This window comes from Triticum aestivum, chromosome 2A (genome assembly GCF_018294505.1).
Source record: "Triticum aestivum cultivar Chinese Spring chromosome 2A, IWGSC CS RefSeq v2.1, whole genome shotgun sequence".
In the NCBI taxonomy this organism is placed as follows: domain Eukaryota; kingdom Viridiplantae; phylum Streptophyta; class Magnoliopsida; order Poales; family Poaceae; genus Triticum; species Triticum aestivum.
In genome coordinates, this window is record NC_057797.1 from 665,372,315 (window position 1) to 665,394,720 (window position 22,406).

The following is a 22,406-nucleotide window of genomic DNA, read 5'->3' on the forward strand; positions in this document are numbered from 1 at the left end:
CCCGCACATCGTAACAGATTCAAAAATATTTCGAGATATATCCCAACAGATTTCCATCTATACGGCGCGGGAGGGGGCCGCCGTCTATAAATGCCCACCAGGCCTCCTCCATCTCTACTCCCGCGGAGCCATCTATCCATCCATATCTCTTCTCCGCGCCATCCCATCTCGTCTCGTCTCCTGCCCCTCGGAGGTCGAGATGGCGGCGGCGGCGGCAGTGGTTGCCCTCGCGTGCGTCCTCTCCCTCGTTCTCTCCGCGCAGGCGGAGGCTCCCTACAGGTTCTTCGACTGGGAGGTCACCTATGGCGACATCAACCCGCTCGGAGGAGTTCCGCAGCAGGTGCATATACATAGTTTTGAGCCTAGCTAGCTATTGCTGCTCTAATCTGCGCTGCGTTTGAGGTTAACTGCGACGACGTGTGATTTTTGATCTGCAGGGTATTCTGATCAACGGGCAGTTTCCGGGGCCGGAGATCGACTGCCAGACGAACGACAACCTGGTCATCAACGTGCGCAACCGGCTGCCGCAGCCGTTCCTGCTTTCATGGCAAGTTCTTTTTAGCTTGCTCGAGACATTCTTCCTAAGCGTTGCATGCACCGGTTCAATCTGCATTAATTACTTCCTTCTGGTTTTTGATCGGTTTTAGCTTACTAGCTCTAACATCGTTGGACAACTTTAATTTGCATCAGTTCAGTTTCTTCCCCCTAAAAAAAGTTTAGTTTCTTTAATCTGCATTAGTTTACGGTGTCGTCCAGATCAAAAAAAGCGGCCGTTAAAAGGGGAGGTTTGTTTGCGTGTAGTAGCACTCAAGTCGCGCAGCGTCGTCTCGTTTAAGCTTTGCAACGCATCTGATCTTGAAACGGCGATCAGCAGGTCACTGAACATAAATAGATGCATGCCAAATTCCTAAACTGTCAATTGCAAACACAGAGAAGTAATTCTGTTACATGCATCACGATGTAACCTATTCGTGCTTAATTTGGTAGTACTTAATTACTGCAAGATATATCTCATATCACTTCTCCGGATATCTCGCGAGTACAAACAAGTTACCTGCAGCATTAATCAGTTAATCACTTCTATCCATCGTTTGCGCAAAGGCAAAAGTAACGTAACACGGATACTCATGAACAGGAACGGGATCCAGCACAGGAAGAACTCGTGGCAGGATGGCGTGTCCGGCACCAACTGCCCGATCCCTCCGGGCCAGAACTACACGTACCACATGCAGGCCAAGGACCAGATCGGCAGCTTCTTCTACTTCCCGTCGCTCGCCTTCCACAAGGCGGCCGGCGGCTTCGGCGCCATCCGCATCAACAGCCGCCCGCGGATCCCCGTCCCCTTCCCCCCGCCGGCCGACGAGTTCACCGTGCTCATCGGCGACTGGTACAACACCACCCACAAGGTACGTATGTCACCGAGCAAGGCGTTGGCTTGCACGAAACGCACTCATCTGTCGGCTCATTTCAGTTTTGGTGCGTGTAACCGATCGTCTTGGTTTTGCTTGTCAGGCTCTCCAAGCCATGCTGGACGACGGGAAGCTGCTGCCTTCCCCTGACGCCATCCTGATCAACGGCAAGGGCCCGGGGCGCGCCAACTTCACGGTGGAGCAGGGTAAGACGTACAGGCTGCGCGTCTCCAACGTCGGCCTGCGGAGCACGCTCAACTTCATGATCCAGGACCACAACGTGACCCTCGTGGAGGTGGAGGGCACCCACACGGTGCAGAACACCTACACCTCCCTCGACGTCCACGCCGGCCAGTCGCTCTCCGTGCTCTTCACCGCCGACCGCCCCGCCGGGGGCTACCACATCGCCGTCTCGTCGCGGTTCACCAACCACACCCTCAACTCCACCGCCGTGCTGCGCTACGCCGGCTCGACCGGCTACGCCTCCGGGCCGCCGCGTGCCGTGAACCAGAGCGACGTTGACTTTTCGCTTAACCAGGCTCGCTCCATCAGGTACGGATCACGTCGTCTCGACCGTCCGTTCTAGTAACGATAATCGGCGTGTTTGGGTCTGAGCTTGCTGTGGTGACCACGCGCAGGACGAACCTGACGGCGAGCGGGCCGCGGCCGAACCCGCAGGGCTCGTACCACTACGGGTCCATCAACGTGAGCCGCACCATCCGGCTGGCCAACTCGGCGGGGCAGGTCGGCGGCAAGCCGAGGTACGGCGTGAACGGCGTGACGTACGTGGACGCCGACACGCCCCTCAAGCTGGCCGACTACTACAACATCAGCGGCGTGTACCGGATGGGCGCCATCCCGGACGCGCCCGCGGCCAGCCACAGCGGGACGCAGAACGGGACCGGCGCCGACGCGGCGCTGAAGAACGCGACGGCCGTCATGGACTCCGACCACCGCTCCTTCGTCGAGGTCGTGTTCGAGAACAGCGAGGACAGCGTCCAGAGCTGGCACCTCGACGGCTACAGCGTCTTCGTCGTCGGGTACGTGCACATCAATTCATCATGACACTGATGCATATGTATATATACTCTGCTCCATGATCATTCTGCTCGTTGGTCCTCGTAGGATGGACAAGGGGGCGTGGAGCGAGGAGAGCAGGAAAGGCTACAATCTCGTGGATGCAGTCACGAGGTGCACGGTGCAGGTAGGATTTTCTTTCTTTTCATTCATGCTTAGTGGTGGTATCAAAATACTGTCAATGTGTTTTTATTCACCTATTCTGTTGTTGGTTTGCGAAGGTGTATCCGAGAGGGTGGACGGCGATCTTCATCGCGCTGGACAACGTGGGGATGTGGAACGTGAGGTCGGAGGATTGGGTGCGCAGGTACCTGGGCCAGCAGTTCTACCTCCGGGTGTACACGCCGGCGCACTCCGTCCGCGACGAGCTCACCGTGCCGACCAACGCGATCCTCTGCGGCCGCGCTGCCAACAAGAGCCGCCTGCCATTCTCTCAGTAGTGAGCACTGAGCAGCCGCTGGCAGGGAATGATCCAATTGTATCAGAGTATTAGTAGTGGTATATGGTGTGCAAGTCGAACTGTCGAAGACTTAGTTTGGCTGGTTACTGGTTAGTTCTTAGTCTGGGCTTAGGAATTTACTCATGGAATTTCAGGCCTAAGTGGCCTCGGTATAAACAAGAAAGATATGTGATATCTCTTATCTAGGCTATTTCTGGATTTTGGCATGGATCACTTCGATGGAATCTTGTTTTCATAAAAACATTAAGTTTCTATCTTATTTTACAAGTCTTTGCATCAATATTTTTTTTAAACGATCGCAGCTCTCTGAACACACGCACACCCCTTATCCCACACAAGCCGCTTAAACTAAGTGTGTGCTAATAGTAAATGGATTATACATGGTCCATTTGGGCGATACATCTGCAATTTATAGCACACGGTTCACTCGAAAAAGGTGTGTGTGTGTGATGATTTCACGTTCGCTTACGTCACATGGTTCTATTTAGGTAAATGTTTGGAGATGGTGTGCCGGCGGAAGCTTCGGCCGGTCCAGTCCACGCGCGCACGCGCAACCCGCGCGTAACCCACTCGCGAGCAATCACGTGGCACGGTGGACCCAAGTTGACTAGTCCTTCTACGTTATCTCGCGGATCTCGCCCCATCCTCGTCTCCTGCGCCCATCGTTGCAGCACACAGCGCCGATGCCCGCATCTCCTGCCTCCATCACTGCAACGCTTGAGGAGCTCGCTGAAGGCCATGGAAGATCGAATCCCCGCGCGGCATGGATGTAGATCTCACCCCGTTCGCCATTGGATGCAGCAAGGTCGTTGACCAATTCCATTCCCGCCGGTTGCAACTCCCACACGCCTCGTGCTTCTGCCTCGCCGCCGGTGAGCCGGGCGGCGATGAGCAACACCAGAGGCTTCTGCAGAAACCGTCGCACCCCCTCATGTTGCAACAGTTTACAAAAAAGCTTCATCCCCCTTGATGGAAAGCTTCAACCGGATGTTGAGAAAGCTACAAGCTGTCAGCGCCATCGCCGGAAAGCTACAACCGTTGACATGAAATGCTACAACCTTCAACGAAAAAAGCTTCAACCGAAACGACACAAAAAGCCTTGCCCAAGCGCTGCTAAAAAGAAAATAGCTACAACCATTGATAGAAAAGCTTCAACTGTAGTTGGAAAAAGCTCCAACCATTGAGAGAGAAAGCTACAACTAGACACCATGCAAATTAGAAAAGTTGCAACCGCTAACAGAAATGCTTCAATTGTAACAACATTTTGCTATGACTGTGTGACATTTTCAATGCGGTTGTAGCTTTTGCAACGGCCGGTTGTAGCTTTTTCGTTTGTCGTCCATGGCTTACGGCTTCACAGTTGAAGCTTTTTTCATTGTCGGATGAAGCTTTTTTCGTCGTCAGATGAAGTTTTTTTTTGTCACCGGTTGTAACTTTTCTTTGGTCGTTCATAGGTTTCTGTCATACGATTTGAAACTTTTCCCGTAGCTGGTTGAAGCTTTTTTCGTCGTAGGTTGCAGCACTGGGCATCTCCCTGGGCGCTCGATTTTTTGTTGCAAGCGGGGGATGAGCGCCAGCGAGCACACCGGTGAGCACGCCGGTGAGCTCCGGTCGTCGCCATCGGAGCTACAACGGTTGCCACGGGAAGCTACAACCGCATGAGTGGGTGTTGCATGGGCGAAGCCGGTGACGAGGATGGCCGCCGAGGGCTGGGACCGGCGACCAGGGCGGCCGGCGAAGATGGGCGGCGAGGGCGGCGATCAAAGACGTGGAGGGCAGGCGAGGAGGTGGCGACGAGGGGGGAAACGTGTGCGGCCGGCGAGACGAGGTTCCTTTTTTCGTCCGCGCTCGCGAGAGGAAGAAGACGACCTGATTTGGATAAAGATCCAACGGATCAGGACGCGCCGATCTGACGGCTAGGGTTTGGACCGGCCGAAGCGTTCGGCCGGTGCGCCGGCACCTAGCATCGCCCTTCTATTTATATATTATGTGTGATGCATTAGTCACAAACATTTCTTAGGGAGTTTCTCTCGAAAGAAGTGAGTGGGAGGAAACTAGAACTTGATGAGGTAACTGTACCTGCTCCCTTATTGGAAATTAGTCCATCATAGAAACCGCCGGTTCCTGTGACACCTACACCAATTAGTGAGGAAGCCAATGATGATGATCATGAAACTTCAGATCAAGTTACTACCGAACTTTGCAGGTCAACCAGAGTAAGATCCACACAAGAGTGGTACGGTAATCCTGTTCTGGAGGTCATGTTACTTGACCATGACGAACCTACGAACTATGAGGAAGCGATGATGAGCCAAGATTCCGCAAAATGGCTTGAGGCCATGAAATCTGAAATGGGATCCATGTATGAGAACAAAGTGTGCACTTTGGTTGACTTGCCCAATGATCGGCAAGCCATCGAGAATAAATGGATCTTCAAGAAGAAGACTGACACCGACGGTAACATTACTATCTACAAAGCTCGACTTGTTGCGAAAGGTTTTCGACAAGTTCAAGGAGTTGACTACTATGAGACCTTCTCACCCGTAGTGATGCTTAAGTCCGTCGGAATCATGTTAGCAATTGCCGCATTTTATGATTATGAAATTTGGCAAATGGATGTAAAGACTGCATTCCTGAATGGATTTCTGGAAGAAGATTTGTATATGATGCAACCTGAAGGTTTTATCGATCCCAAGGGTGCTAACAAAGTGTGCAACCTCCAGTGATCCATTTATGGACTGGTGCAAGCCTCTCGGAGTTGGAATAAACGTTTTGATAGTGTGATCAAAGCATATGGTTTTATACAGACTTTTGGAGAAGCCTATATTTACAAGAAAGTGAGTGGGAGCTCTGTAGCATTTCTAATATTATATGTGGATGGCATATTATTGATTGGAAATGATATAGAATTTCTGGATAGCATAAAAGGATACTTGAATAAACATTTTTCAATGAAAGACCTCGGTGAAGCTGCTTATATATTGGGCATCAAGACCTATAGAGATAGATCAAGACGCTTAATTGGACTTTCACAAAGCACATACCTTGATAAAGTTTTGAAGAAGTTCAAAATGGATCAAGCAAAGAAAGGGTTCTTGCCTGTGTTACAAGGTGTGAAGTTGAGTAAGACTCAATGCCCGACCAATGCAGAAGATAGAGAGAAAATGAAAAATGTTCCCTATGCTTCAGCCATAGGCTCTATCATGTATGCAATGCTGTGTACCAGACCTGATGTGTGCCTTGCTATTAGTTTAGCAGGGAGGTACCAAAGTAATCCAGGAGTGGATCACTGGACAACGGTCAAGAACATCCTGAAATACCTGAAAAGGACTAAGGATATGTTTCTCGTTGATGGAGGTGACAAAGAGCGCGTCGTAAATGGTTACGTCGATGCAAGCTTTGACACTGATCCGGACGATTCTAAATCGCAAACCGGATACGTGTTTATATTGAACGGTGGAGCTGTCAGTTGGAGCAGCTCTAAACAAAGCGTCATGGTGGGATCTATGTGTAAAGAGGAGTACATAGCTGCTTCGAAAGCAGCAAATGAAAGAGTCTGGATGAATGAGTTCATATCCGATCTAGGTGTCATACCTAGTGCATCGGGTCCAATGAAAATCTTTTGTGACAATACTGGTGCAATTGCCTTGGCAAAGGAATCCAGATTTCACAAGAGAACCAAACACATCAAGAGACGCTTCAATTCCATCTGCGATCAAGTCCAGGTGGGAGACATAGAGATTTGCAAGATACATACAGATCTGAATATTGCAGACCCGTTGACTAAGCCTATCTCACGAGCAAAACATGATCATCACCAAGGCTCCATGGGTGTTAGAATCATTACTGTGTAATCTAGATTATTGACTCTAGTGCAAGTGGGAGACTGAAGGAAATATGCCCTAGAGGCAATAATAAAGTTATTATTTATTTCCTTATTTCATGATAAATGTTTATTATTCATGCTAGAATTGTATTAACCGGAAACATAATACATGTGTGAATACATAGACAAACAGAGTGTCACTAGTATGCCTCTACTTGACTAGCTCGTTAATCAAAGATGGTTATATTTCCTAACCATAGACATGAGTTGTCATTTGATAAACGGGATCACATCATTAGGAGAATGATGTGATTGACTTGACCCATTCTGTTAGCTTAGCACTTGATCATTTTAGTTTACTGCTATTGCTTTCTTCATGACTTATACATGTTCCTATGACTATGAGATTATGCAACTCCCGATTACCGGAGGAGCACTTTGTGTGCTACCAAACGTCACAAACGTAACTGGGTGATTATAAAGGTGCTCTACAGGTGTCTCCGATGCTACTTGTTGAGTTGGCATAAATCAAGATTAGGATTTGTCACTTCATTGTCGGAGAGGTATCTCTGGGCCCTCTCGGTAATGCACATCACTATAAGCCTTGCAAGCAATGCAACTAATGAGTTAGTCGCGGGATAGTGCATTACAGAACGAGTAAAGAGACTTGCCGGTAACGAGATTGAACTAGGTATTGAGATACCGACGATAGAATCTCGGGCAAGTAACATACCGATGACAAAGGGAACAACATATGTTGTTATGCGGTTTGACCAATAAAGATCTTCGTAGAATATGTAGGAGCCAATATGAACATCCAGGTTCCGCTATTGGTTATTGACCGAAGACGTGTCTCGGTCATGTCTACATAGTTCTTGAACCCGTAGGGTCCGCACGCTTAACGTTCGGTGACGATCGGTATTATGAGTTTATGTGATTTGATGTACCGAAGGTAGTTCGGAGTCCCGGATGAGATCAGGGACATGACGAGGAGTCTCGAAATGGTCGAGAAATAAAGATCGATATATTGGACGACTATATTCGGACATCGGAAAGGTTCCAAGTGATTCGGGTATTTTTCGGAGTACCGGGGAGTTACGGGAACACGGAGAAGAAGTATTGGGCCTCATGGGCCAAGTGGTGGAAGAGAGGAGGCAGGGCGCGCGGCCCCCCTAGCCCAAACCGAATTGGACTAGGGGGGCGCCCCCCTTTGCTCCTTTCCTCCCTCTCCTTCCTTCTCCCCTTCCCCTTCCTTTCCTCCTAGTAGGAGTAGCAAAGGGGAGTCCTACTCCTACTCCTACTAGGAGGAGGACTCCTCCTCCTGGAGCGCCCTAGGAGGGCCGGCCGGCCTCCCCCCTTGGTCCTTTATATACGGGGGCAGGGAGGCACCCTAGAACACATAAGTTGATGATTGTCCTTAGCCGTGTGCGGTGCCCCCCTCCACCATAATCCAACTCGATCATATCGTAGCGGTGCTTAGGCGAAGCCCTGCGTCGGTAGCAACATCATCGCCGTCATCACACCGTCGTGCTGACGGCACTCTCCCGTGAAGCTCTGCTGGATCGGAGTTCGTGGGATCTCATCGAGCTGAACGTGTGCTGAACTCGGAGGTGCCGTGCATTCGGTACTTGGATCGGTCGGATCATGAAGACATTCGACTACATCAACCGCGTTCCCATAACGCTTCCGCTTATGGTCTACGAGGGTACGTGGACGATACTCTTCCCTCTTGTTGCTATGCATCACCATGATCTTGCCTGTGCATAGAGGATTTTTTGAAATTACTACGTTCCCCGACACGAGGCACTGCTCGCACACTGCGAGAGTGCTGCTCATGGATGAGCACGACTGCATGGTGGACTCCCGTACATGTCGAAGAGAGGTTTTGGCTCCGTATGCCACGGTTATTTTCCCGTGTCACATTGTACGCATCGAAGGAGCGCAGTGCGGCGCGGAGAGCACCTCGGGAGTCTTCCATGGTGATTGCGAGGGTGGCGAGGGATTAAATCTAGGTAGAGGGCGAGGTGAGTGCGCCCTATCTTCCACTTCATCCCCTCGCTCAACCAGTGCGATGCGGCTGCTTTCCTTCCTCCAGATTCGAGCGAAGAAGAAGATGGTGGAAATCGAAGAGGAGAAGTTGTAGCGGTTCACGGGCGGGGATGCGCGCTAGCGAGCTCGCCTGTGCGAGATCGAATCCTGGTACAGAAGCAAGGAGGAGATGTACGCGGAAGCGTGTGCGATTCGAGATGGTTTGACGGAGGTGGAGGAGAAGTCACTCTTTGAGCGGGCAAGGCGTAGGCACTCACTGGAGATCCTCTTGTGGGCGATGGACCAGGTAGAGTTGCCGGTGAGGGCGGCGGCGAGGAAGTGGGCGGCGTTCACCTCGTTCGAGACCGTCCCGCTATCCCCTGCAATGAGCGCAACAGCGCTCAGATCTCACGAGGTGGTCCTCGCCCTCCCTGCTCCAGGGTCGGCCATGGCTCCCATTGTGATCCAGGACGAGCCGGTGGGTGCGTGTGCTCAAGAGGAGGCGGCACAGGCTCCGGTGCCTCCTCACTCAGCGCGTCTGGCACCTCCTCCCCCTACTCTGACACTTTGCCGGAGCCGATGCCTGAATTCTTCACTAGCCAGCAACCGCTTCTAGAGGTTGGCTAGTGAAGGTTCAGACGATGACTCCGACCGGGGGGGGGGGGGGGGGTTGCGGGCTCCAAATCAGCAAATCATGTTGCCTCTTGCTACATTCTTCCAATATCTTGGAATAATTTGGGGAAAGAGGAAAATGATATGTAATGTCGCATTAGGTGTGCAAATCGTAAAACTAAAAATCAAATGAACCAATATGTTCAGAGTCTGCTCCTTAGAAATAAAGTACAAAAGGAGGGGAGATAGACTGGGGGGTGAGGGAGTCCTGGATTAGGGGGTGTACGGATGGCCGGACTATACCTTCAGCCGGACTCCTGGACTATGAAGATACAAGATTGAAGACTTCGTCCCGTGTCTGGAAGGGACTTTCCTTGGCGTGGAAGGCAAGCTTGGCGATACGGATATGCAGATCTCCTACCATTGTAACCGACTTTGTGTAACCCTAACCCTCTCCGATGTTTATATAAACCGGAGGGTTTTAGTCCGTAGGACAACATACAGAACAACAATCATACCATAGGCTAGCTTCTAGGGTTTAGCCTCTCCGATCTCGTGGTAGATTTACTCTTGTACTACCCATACCATCCATATTAATCAAGCAGGACGTAGGGTTTTACCTCCATCAAGAGGGCCCGAACCTGGGTAAAACTTCGTGTCCCTTGCCTCTTGTTACCATCCGGCCTAGACGCACAGTTCGGGACCCCCTACCCGAGATCCGCCAGTTTTGACACCGACATTGGTGCTTTCATTGAGAGTTCCTCTGTGTCGTCGCCGTTAGGCTTGATGGCTCCTACGATCATCAATAGCGATGCAGTCCAGGGTGAGACCTTCCTCCCCGGACAGATCTTTGTTTTCGGCGGCTTCGCACTGTGGGCCAATTCACTTGGCCATCTGGAGCAGATCAAAAGCTATGCCCCTGGCCGTCAGGTCAGATTTGGAAGTTTAAACTACACGGCTGACATCCGCGGGGACTTGATCCTCGACGGATTCGAGCCACTACCGAGCGCGCCGCACTGTCACGACGAGCATGATCTAGCTCTGCCGCCGAACAGTGCCCTGGAGGCCGCACCCGCATCGGCTTCGACCCTTAATTCGGAGCCAACTGCGCCGATCGAGGATGGGTGGTTGGACGCCGCCTCGGGGGCTGCGATCCCAACGGCGATCGAGCCAAACACCAGCCCTGCACTCCGCGAGACTCGTGACTCCAAGGAGCCGGACTCCTCTCCGGACTCCGAACCCTCCGCGCCCCTGCCGATCGAATCCGATTGGGCGCCGATCATGGAGTTTACTGCCGCGGACATCTTTCAGCACTCGCCTTTCGGCGATATTCTGAAGACACTAAAGTCTCTCTCTTTATCAGGAGAGCCCTGGCCGGACTACGGTCAGCAAGGTTGGGATACGGACGATGAAGAAATTCAAAGCCCACCCACCACCCACTTTGTAGCCACTATCGACGATTTAACCGACATGCTCGACTTCGAGTTCGAAGACATCGACGGTATGGACATCGATGCAGGAGACGATGAACCAGCGCCTATTGGGCCCTGGAAAGCCACCTTGTCGTATGACATATACATGGTGGACACCCCAAAAGAAGGAGATGGCGATGGAACAGCGGAGGATGACCCCTCCAAGAAACAGCCTAAGCGCCGGCGTCAGCGGCGCCGCTCAAAATCCCGCCAAAGCAAACACGGCGATTCCGGCACGGGAGATAATAATACTCCGGAGAGTGTCGGAGAAAACCCCCTCCAGCAAGATTCAGCACAGGAGGATGGAGAAGCCAACCCTCATGAGAGAGCGGCAGACAGAGAGGTCGAGGACGATAATTATACGCCTCCCTCCGAAGACGAGGCAAGCCTCGGCGACGACGAATTCGTCGTGCCAGAGGATCCCGTCGAGCAAGAGCGTTTTCAACGCAGGTTTATGGCCACGACAAGAAGCCTCAAGAAAAAATAGCAACAACTTAGAGCTGATCAAGATTTGCTAGTTGACAGATGGACTGAAGTCCTTGCGGCCGAAGAGCATAAACTCGAACGCCCCTCCAAGAGCTACCCAAAGCGCAGGTTGCTACCCCGATTAGAGGAGGAAGCACTTAAACCTACATCACCAGCACTTGATACGGCCGACTGGCCACCTCATGGCCGCGATAGAGAGGCCTCTCGGCCCTCCACTCAAGCCGCACCCCGTACCAAGGCATGGGAAAATGCGCCTGACCTGCGAGATATGTTGGAGGACAAGGCAAGGCAAACAAGATCGATCTACGGATCGCGTGGGCGCCCCACGACTCGAGACGGTAACCGTCACGCCGGACACAAATCCGGCAGGGCCGAACACAGTAGACAAAGCTCATTGGAGCTACGTCGTGATATAGCCCAGTACAGAGGCGCCGCACACCCACTATGCTTCACAGACGAAGTAATGGATCATCAAATCCCCGAGGGTTTCAAACCCGTAAACATCGAATCATATGATGGCACAACAGATCCTGCGGTATGGATCGAGGATTATCTCCTTCATATCCATATGGCCCGCGGCGATGATCTCCACGCCATCAAATACCTCCCACTCAAGCTTAAAGGACCAGCTCGGCATTGGCTTAACAGCTTGCCAGCAGGATCAATCGGTTGTTGGGAGGACCTGGAAGCCGCATTCCTCGACAATTTCCAGGGCACTTATGTGCGACCCCTAGACGCAGATGACCTAAGCCACGTAATTCAGCAGCCAGATGAATCGGCCAGGCAATTCTGGACACGGTTCCTAACAAAGAAAAATCAAATAGTCGACTGTCCGGATGCAGAGGCCCTAGCAGCCTTCAAGCACAATATCCGTGACGAGTGGCTTGCCCGGCACCTTGGACAGGAAAAGCCGAAATCTATGGCAGCACTCACGACACTCATGACTCGCTTTTGCGCGGGAGAAGACAGCTGGCTTGCTTGTAGCAACAATATGACCAAGAACCCTGGTAATTCGGATACCAGGGACAGTAGTGGCAGGTCGCGTCGCAACAAGCAGAAGCGCCGCATTAACGGCGACAATGCTGAGGATACGGCAGTTAATGCCGGATTCAGAGGCTATAAATCCGGTCAGCGGAAAAAGCCATTCAAAAGAAATCCTAGGGGCCCGTCCAGTTTGGACCGAATACTCGACCGCTTGTGCCAGATACACGGCACCCCCGAAAAGCCGGCCAATCACACCAACAGGGATTGTTGGGTGTTCAAGCAGGCAGGCAAGTTAAATGCCGAAAATACTGACAAGGGGCTGCATAGCGATGACGACGAAGAGCCCCGGCCGCCGAACAACAGTGGACAGAAGGGTTTTCCCCACAAGTGCGGACGGTGAACATGATATACGCAACCCACATCCCCAAGAGGGAGCGGAAGCGCGCGTTAAGGGACGTATACGCGGTAGAGCCAGTCGCCCCAAAGTTCAACCCATGGTCCTCCTGCCCGATCACCTTTGATCGAAGGGACCATCCCACTAGCACCCGTCATGGCGGATTCGCCGCATTGGTTCTAGACCCAATTATTGACGGATTTCATCTCACTAGAGTCCTTATGGACGGCGGCAGCAGCCTGAACCTGCTTTACCAGGATACAGTGCGGAAAATGGGCATAGATCCCTCGAGGATTAAGCCCACCAAAACGACCTTTAAAGGCGTAATACCAGGTGTAGAGGCCAACTGTACAGGCTCAGTCACACTTGAAGTGGTCTTCGGATCTCCGGATAATTTCCGAAGCGAGGAGTTAATCTTCGACATAGTCCCATTCCGCAGTGGCTATCACGCACTGCTCGGGCGAACCGCATTCGCCAAGTTCAATGCGGTACCGCACTACGCATACCTTAAGCTCAAGATGCCAGGCCCTCGAGGAGTAATTACGGTCAATGGAAACACCGAACGCTCCCTCCGAACGGAGGAGCACACGGCGGCCCTTGCAGCGGAAGTACAAAGCAGCCTCTCCAGGCAGTTCTCCAGTCCGGCCATTAAACGTCCGGACACCGTCAAGCGCGCCCGGAGTAACCTACAACAAGACCGCCTGGCACGTTCCGAGCAGGCGTAGCAATGCGGCCCCAACCCCAGCCCTCGCAAAAATGCGACACCAGTGCTTCGCGTACATAACTACGCTCTAGAAATACCATGGGTACAGGGGGAGGGGCACCATCACGGCACGCCCGAAACACGGCTTAAACCGCACCAGGGGCTGCCGATTTTTTAATTTTCTCTTACTTTCAGGACTCCATTCTTCGGAAGGCCTGTTCGGCAGTTCAATTGCCGCACAAACGATGCAAGAACCAGGGAAGCAGACAAGCCATGCCGCATTACGGAACTCCCAGGTGGTCTCTATCACGAGCAGTATACCTGTTTCGCATACCATTCCGCAGCCTGCCCCTGGAACGGACATGTTAAATAGTCCAACCTTTTGCTTATCGCATTATTTGTATCGTTCTGCTTTGATCGCAGCCCTTTTTAATAAACAATGCATAGCTTTTGTCTATTTTTGCATTACTCTTTTTTTACAAATATATGTTCCTTAACGACATGTTGCACCCGTACACTTTGGTACGGCCAAAATACGCCAGGGGCTTTAGTACCCCTCAATATGGTGTGAGAAGTCCGAACACTTTAACAAGTGCGGCACCCCGAACTTATAGCATTATATGCATCGGCTCCGAATCATGTCTTGGGTCAATAGTTGGGTTTGCCCGGCTCCTATGTTTTGGTGCCTTACGTTCCGCTATATCGGCTAAGGTAGCACTAGGAGAACTACTGCGATTGTGCCCCAGTTGAGCTGGGTCGAGCACCTCAGTAGAGAAAGCTAAAACTGACTGTCATGATGAAGCGAGAGCTGGTCGCTGTTCGAGAGGTTTTTCGAGTCCCTAAAGACTTATGCCGCTTAGAGCGAGGAGTCGGCTCTGTCCGGCCAAGGCGTGGATAGCGCCCCGAACTCGGTCTTCCGAATACCAGGGGCTTCGCCGAAATTTAAAATTATAGAATTCTATGGCTAAGTGAGAGTGTTCACGCATTATAGTCCGATTGCCTTGTTCGTTGTGCTGAGCGCCTCCCTCGAAGGACCCAAACATGGGAAAAAGAGCGCTCAGGTTTATCCCCGAACACCCCAGCACTAGCGGCACGGGGGCAGAAGCCGACGACTCGCCATCTCTCAGAATTGATAAACAGCCGCACAGAAGGTAATATTTTAAATTCCAACAGCATTGCTTAGCGCATATGAACAAGTTTTCAGCGCACAGGACAAAACGAGCGAGTTTTACTCAAAAATTACATCCCTGGAACATTCATCCGCCATAAGGCAGGCACCCTTCAGAACATCCTTATAATAATTCTCGGGCTTGCGATGCTCTTTCCCCGGCGGTGGCCCGTCCTTCACAAGCTTCTCAGCATCCAGCTTGCCCCAGTGCACCTTAGCACGGGCAAGGGCCCTACGGGCACCTTCAATGCAGACGGAGCGCTTGATGACTTCGAGCCTTGGACAGGCCCCCACCAGCCGCCGCACCAGCCCGAAATAGCTCCCAGGCAGAGCCTCTCCAGGCCACAGCCGAACTATGAGGCCCTTCATGGCCTGTTCGGCCGCCTTGTGGAGCTCGACCAGTTGCTTCAGCTGGTCGCTCAGGGGCACGGGGTGTCCGGCCTCAGCATACTGAGACCAGAACACCTTCTCTGTCGAGCTGCCCTCCTCGGCTCGATAGAATGCGGCGGCATCGGACACGCTACGGGGAAGATCTGCGAACGCTCCTGGAGAGCTCCGGATTCGGGTAAGTAACAAGTAACTCACGTTTATGTGTTTGCTTTGCATAAAGAATGCCTTACCCGCCGCTATCTTTTTCACCGTCATCCAACTCCTGGAGGGTCTTCTGGGATTCGGCCTTGGCAGACTTGGCATTTTCAATAGCCATCGCGAGCTCGGACGCTCGCGTCTTTGAGTCAAACTCCAAACTCTCACGTTTTTCATGAGAGCCTGGAGCTCTTGCTGCAGCTTGCTAACCTGGGATCATACTTCTCTCGCTCGGTGCGCTCCGTGGCCGCCCTCTTCTCGGCCTCTACCAGCGCTTGCTTAAGGGTCGCCACCTCAGACGTGGCCCCTACAATAGCCACGATAATCCTGTCATTTTTTGCAATTGCACCTTTTATATATATATATATTTAAACAAGGTATTTCTTACCTTCCTTGTCCTCGAGCTACTTCTTGGCACGCCCGAGCTCTTGCTCGGACTGCTCGAGGTTCTGCTTTAGCATGTCCACTTCCACAGTCAGTACGGCGGACGCCAGCAAAGAAGCCTGCATACGCATATTGACTCCTTTTTGTTAGACTCCTGCGAATTTTATTTGATCCTCTATTCGGCTTTTCTTCCCGAACGCCAAACAGAGCATCAGGGGCTACTGTCTATGCGGTAATATTATTTACACATTCTTTACTTACCTCAAAGCCTGTTAAAAGGCTAGTACAAGCTTCAGTCAGTCCGCTCTTGGCGGACTGAACCTTCTGGACCACCGCACTCATAATGGTGCGGTGCTCCTCGTCGATGGAGGCGCCTTTGAGCGCCTCCAACAGACTGTCCGGCGCCTCCGGTTGGACGGGGGTCACCGGCACGGAGGGCTTGCTCCTCTTGGAAGGAGGTCGCCCGCCGGACTCTGGAACCTTTGAAGGTTCCGGAGCGGTGTCCGGCCTAGAGCCAGACTTGGAGCCCTGGGGGGTTTTATCCCCTTTACTCCTGGAGTCCGGGAGGTCGCCTTGCGGCGCCTCCAGGACCACCTCCTCCCGGCTTGGAACCTGTTGGGACAACACTTCGGCGTCGTCCGTAGGGCGGGGGGGGGAGGAAGCCGTCGGAAGCGAATTCACATCCGACGAGTCCAGTGAACCGCTCGACGACGCGTCGAGCCGGTCTTTGGGTGGGCTGCATAATCATATTCGACATAAGAGAAAGCTGTGCAATAAAGGAATACTATGAATTACTTTGGTATCCGGATACTTACAATTTCGCCAGGGGCTTGGCCCTGAGCGGCCACTCCTCTTCGCCGTCGTCGGCGTTGGTGGAGTAGTCCGGAGGAAGGGTTTTCCCCTTCTTGGACCCTTCGGCCTCCCCACTTGGGGCGGCCTTCCTTTTCCTCCCTTCCCCCGCTGGAGGGGGAGAGGTCTCTTCTTCCTCCTCCTCGTCTTCGTGGGAGGAGTGCGTCTTGGAGTCGTCGGATGATGAATCCGACACCTCCGGGCGCCGGGCACTCTTTCAAGTCCCCACGGCCTTCTTCTGGGCCTTCTTCTCCGGCACCACATAGGGTGCCGGGACCAGCAGCTTCGCCAAACGAGCGTCCGCTGGGCCTTCGGGCAAAGGAGCCGGACAGTTGATCTGTCCGGACGTCTCCTGCCAATCCTGTCAAAGGTAAGGGAGCTTAGATTCCGCATGGAGTCAAACTATGAAAAACTGATACACTGTAAAAGGTAAAAACAGCTTACCGCATGAGCGTGATGCTGCGTACTGAATCCGTGATCCTCGGTAGCGGATGCGGGGGCCTCGGCGCCCTTGAAAAGCACCTTCCAGGCATCTTCGTACGTCATGTTGAAGAGCCTGCTCAGAGTTCGGTGCCGCGCCGGGTCGAACTCCCACAGGTTGAAAGCCCGTTGTTGACACGGGAGGATCCGGCGGATGAGCATAACCTGGACTACGTTGACAAGTTTGAGCTTCTTGTCCACCAGGGTTTGGACGCATGTTTGGAGTCCAGCCAGCTCTCCTTTTTTACCCCATGACAGGCCCGTCTCCTTCCAGGAGGTAAGCCGCGTAGGGGGTCCGGATCGGAACTCGGGGGCTGCGACCCATTCAGGGTCGTGCGGCTCGGTGATGTAAAACCACCCCGATTGCCACCCCTTCAGGGTCTCCACAAAGGAGCCCTCGAGCCATAATACGTTGGGCATCTTGCCCACCATGGCGCCTCCGCACTCCGCCTGGTTGCCGCGCACCACCTTCGACTTGACATTGAAAGTCTTGAGCCATAGGCCGAAATGGGGGCGGATGCGGAGGAAAGCCTCGCACACGACGATAAACGCCGAGATGTTGAGGACAAAGTTCGGGGCCAGATCATGGAAATCCAGGCCATAGTAGAACATGAGCCCCCGGAAAAATGGGTGGAGAGGGAAGCCCAGTCCACGGAGGAAATGGGGGAGGAACACCACCCTCTCATGGGGCCTAGGGGTGGGGATGAGCTGCCCCTCTTCAGGAAGCCGGTGCGCAATGTCGTTAGACAAGTATCCGGCCTTCCTTAGTCTTTTGATGTGTCCCTCCGTAACGGAGGAGACCATCCACTTGCCTCCCGCTCCGGACATGGCTGGAGAAGGTTGAGGTGGGGAGTGCAGACTTGGGCACTGGAGCTCGAGTGCGTGAAAATGGATAGGCAAAGGAGGAGGAAGGCGTAGGTGAAAAGGTGGATCCTTATCCCCTTATATGGGTGGACGCAACTACGTGTCCCCACCAGCCTGGTAAAACTCGCTTATCTCCAAGCGTCGTAACCAATGGTGTGGTTGGGTTACCCACGCCCGTATTGATGAGAAATCCCAGAATAAGGGGACACGATCTCTGCTTTAACAAGACATGCCAAGGAAACCGCCTCGCATGACGCGCTAAGGTGGGATAGTGAAACGATTCGAATAAAGGCTTGGCCGTGGTGCGTCACACTACGGAATACGTCAGCAGATTAGATTTGTGTAAATATTATTATCTCTATGGCAATATGTGGAAACTTATTTTATAGAGCCAGACACTATCTTTGTGTTCAAAATCTTCTATGAAGTACTTGGAGGAGGAACCCGCCTTGCAATGCCGAAGACAAATAGCGCGCCGGACTCGTCGTCATTGAAGCCTGGTTCAGGGGCTACTGAGGGAGTCCTGGATTAGGGGGTGTCCGGATGGCCGGACTATACCTTCAGCCGGACTCCTGGACTATGAAGATACAAGATTGAAGACTTCGTCCCGTGTCCGGAAGGGACTTTCCTTGGCGTGGAAGGCAAGCTTGGCGATACGGATATGCATATCTCCTACCGTTGTAACCGACTTTGTGTAACCCTAACCCTCTCCGATATCTATATAAACCGGAGGGTTTTAGTCCGTAGGACAACATACAGAACAACAATCATACCATAGGCTAGCTTCTAGGGTTTAGCCTCTCCGATCTCGTGGTAGATCTACTCTTGTACTACCCATATCATCAATATTAATCAAGCAGGACATAGGGTTTTACCTCCATCAAGAGGGCCCGAACCTGGGTAAAACTTCGTGTCCCTTGCCTCCTGTTACCATCCGGCCTAGACGCACAGTTCGGGACCCCCTACCCGAGATCCGCCGGTTTTGACACCGACAGGGGGGGGGGTTACACCAGCTTGCCAGGATCACCTCCTGTCTGTTGATTCTCCTGATTGGGGAAGATACCACAATAAAAACATTGATTTAGCATTGATTAAAATTGAATCTCTCATCCCCAAAGCATATGATCTCTCTAGTCTCCCTGAATATTTGGTAGATATAGAAGGAGATAATGATTTTGCTCGGAGGGGATCAGAGGGGAGGAAAATTTGTGATGCAAGTGTGGAACTAAAAAAGTTGAGATAGCTGATCAGATTCCTGCCAACGAAATGTTGGAGTTGTATGTTTCTGAATTGCAATGGGGAGGTGATACGTCTCCAACGTATCTATAATTTTTGATTGCTCCATGCTATATTATCTACTGTTTTGGACATTATTGGGATTTATTATCCACTTTTATATTATTTTTGGGACTAACCTATTAACCGGATGCCCAGCCCAGAATTGCTGTTTTTTGCCTATTTTAGGGTTTCGAAGAAAAGGAATATCAAACGGAGTCCAAACGGAATGAAACCTTCAGGAACGTGATTTTCTCAATGAACAAGACCCGAGAGACTTGGACCCTACGTCAAGAAAGAAAAGAGGAGGCCACGAGGTAGGGGGGCGCGCCTACCCCCTAGGCGCACCCTCCACCCTCGTGGGCCCCCTGTTACTCCACCGACATACTCCTTCCTCCTATATATACCTACGTACCCCCATGTTGGGTTTCGTAGTAATTTCAAAGAATTTTCCTACGCACACACAAGATCATGTGATGCATAGCAACGAGATGGGAGAGTGTTATCTACGTACCCACGCAGACCGACTGCGGAAGCGTTGACGCAACATAGAGGAAGTAGTCGTACGTCTTCCCGATCCGACCGATCAAGCACCGAAACTATGACACCTCCGAGTTCGAGCACACGTACAGCTCGATGACGATCCCCGGACTCCGATCCAGCAAAGTGTCGGGGAAGAGTTCCGTCAGCACGACGGCGTGGTGACGATCTTGATGTACTACAGCAGCAGGGCTTCGCCTAAACTCCGCTACAGTATCATCGAGAACTATGGTGGCTGGGGGCACCGCACACGGCTAAGGAATAGATCACGTGGATCAACTTGTGTGTTTCTGGGGTGCCTCTGCCTCAGTATATAAAGGACCAAAGGGGGAGAGGCTGGCCGGCCACATAGGGCGCGCCAGGAGAGTCCTACTCCCTCTGGGAGTAGGATTCCCCCCCCCCCAATCCTAGTTGGAATAGGACTCCTTGAGGGGGGAAAGAGAGAGAGGGGGCCGGCCACCTCTCCTAGTCCTAATAGGACTAGGGGAAGGGGGGAGGCGCACAGCCACCTTGGGCTGCCCCTTTATCCTTTCCACTAAAGCCCACTAAGGCCCATATAGCTCCCGGGGGGTTCCGATAACCTTCCCGGTACTCCGGTAAAATCCCGATTTCACCCGGAACACTTCCGATATCCAAACATAGGCTTCCAATATATCAATCTTTATGTCTCGACCATTTCGAGACACCTCGTCATGCCCGTGATCACATCCGGGACTCTGAACAACCTTCGGTACATCAAAATGCATAAATTCATAATATAACTGTCATCGTAACCTTAAGCGTGCAGACCCTACGGGTTCGAGAACAATGTAGACATGACCGAGACACGTCTCCGGTCAATAACCAATAGCGGGACCTGGATGCCCATATTGGCTCCTACATATTCTACGAAGATCTTTATCGGTCAGACCGCATAACAACATACGTTGTTCCCTTTGTCATCGGTATGTTACTTGCCCGAGATTCGATCGTCGGTATTCCAATACCTAGTTCAATCTCGTTACCGGCAAGTCCCTTTACTCGTTCTGTAATACATCATCTCGCAACTAACTCATTTAGTTGCAATGCTTGCAAGGCTTAAGTGATGTGCATTACCGAGAGGGCCCAGAGATACCTCTCCGACAATCGGAGTGACAAAACCTAATCTCGAAATATGCCAACCTAACATCTACCTTTGGAGACACCTGTAATGCTCCTTTATGATCACCCAGTTATTTTGTGACGTTTGGTAGCACCCAAAGTGTTCCTCCGACAAACGGGAGTTGCATAATCTCATAGTTATAGGAACATGTATAAGTCATGAAGAAAGCAATAGCAACATACTAAACGATCGGGTGCTAAGCTAATGGAATGGGTCATGTCAATCAGATCATTCAACTAATGATGTGACCTCGTTAATCAAATAACAACTCATTTGTTCATGGTTAGGAAACATAACCATCTTTGATTAACGAGCTAGTCAAGTAGAGGCATACTAGTGACACTTTGTTTGTCTATGTATTCACACATGTATTATGTTTCTGGTTAATACAATTCTAGCATGAATAATAAACATTTATCATGATTATAAGGAAATAAATAATAACTTTATTATTGCCTCTAGGGCATATTTCCTTCAGTCTCCCACTTGCACTAGAGTCAATAATCTAGTTCACATTGCCATGTGATTTAACAGCAATAGTTCACATCACCATGTGATTAACACCCATAGTTCACATCGATATGTGATAAACACCCAAAGGGTTTACTAGAGTCAGTAATCTAGTTCACATCGCTATGTGATTAACATCCAAAGAGTACTAAGGTGTGATCATGTTTTGCTTGTGAGAGAATCTTAGTCAACGGGTCTGCCATATTCAGATCCGCATGTATTTTGCAAATTTCTATGTCAACAATGCTCTGCATGGAGCTACTCTAGCTAATTGCTCCCACTTTCAATATGTATCTAGACCAAGACTTAGAGTCATCTAGATTAGTGTCAAAACTTGCATCGGTGTAACCCTTTACGGCGAACCTTTTTTTTTCACTTCCATAACCGAGAAACATATCCTTATTCCACTAAGGATAATTTTGACCGCTGTCCAGTGATCTACTCCTAGATCACTATCGTACTCCCTTGCCAAACTCAGTGGTAGGGCATACAATAGATCTGGTATACAGCATGGCATACTTTATAGAACCTATGACTGAGGCATAGGGAATGACTTTCGTTCTCTTTCTATCTTCTGCCGTGGTCGGGCTTTGAGTCTTACTCAACTTCACACCTTGTAACACAGGCAAGAAACCTTTTCTTTGACTGTTCCATTTTGAACTACTTCAAAATCTTGTCAAGGTATGTACTCATTGAAAAAACTTATCAAGTGTCTTGATCTATCTCTATAGATCTTGATACTCAATATGTAAGCAGCTTCACCGAGGTCTTTCTTTGAAAAACTCCTTTCAAACACTCCTTTATGCTTTGCAGAATAATTCTACATTATTTCCGATCAACAATATGTCATTCACATATACTTATCAGAAATGTTGTAGTGCTCCCACTCACTTTCTTGTAAATACAGGCTTCACCGCAAGTCTGTATAAAACTATATGCTTTGATCAACTTATCAAAGCGTATATTCCAACTCCGAGATTCTTACACCAGTCCATAGATGGATCGCTGGAGCTTGCATATTTAGTTAACACCTTTAGGATCGACAAAACCTTCCAGTTGCATCGTATACAACTCTTCTTTAGTAAATCCATTAAGGAATGTGGTTTTGTTTATCCATTTGGCAGATTTCATAAAATGAGGCAATTGCTAACATGATTCG

At 51.0% G+C, this 22,406-nt stretch overlaps 1 protein-coding gene across 1 annotated transcript in view; it reads left to right on the top strand.

The window, feature by feature from the left end:
* Positions 1–3,226, top strand: part of LOC123190069 (L-ascorbate oxidase homolog) — a 3,879-nt gene extending 653 nt beyond the window's left edge. The window contains exons 2-8 of the mRNA XM_044602637.1: positions 74–340; positions 438–547; positions 1,136–1,406; positions 1,513–1,961; positions 2,048–2,449; positions 2,535–2,613; positions 2,708–3,226. Coding sequence (XP_044458572.1) covers positions 74–340; positions 438–547; positions 1,136–1,406; positions 1,513–1,961; positions 2,048–2,449; positions 2,535–2,613; positions 2,708–2,926 — 1,797 coding nt within the window. The 3' untranslated portion in view covers positions 2,927–3,226. The remainder of the gene's footprint in view (positions 1–73; positions 341–437; positions 548–1,135; positions 1,407–1,512; positions 1,962–2,047; positions 2,450–2,534; positions 2,614–2,707) is intronic.
* Positions 3,227–22,406: the final 19,180 nt, after the last annotated feature.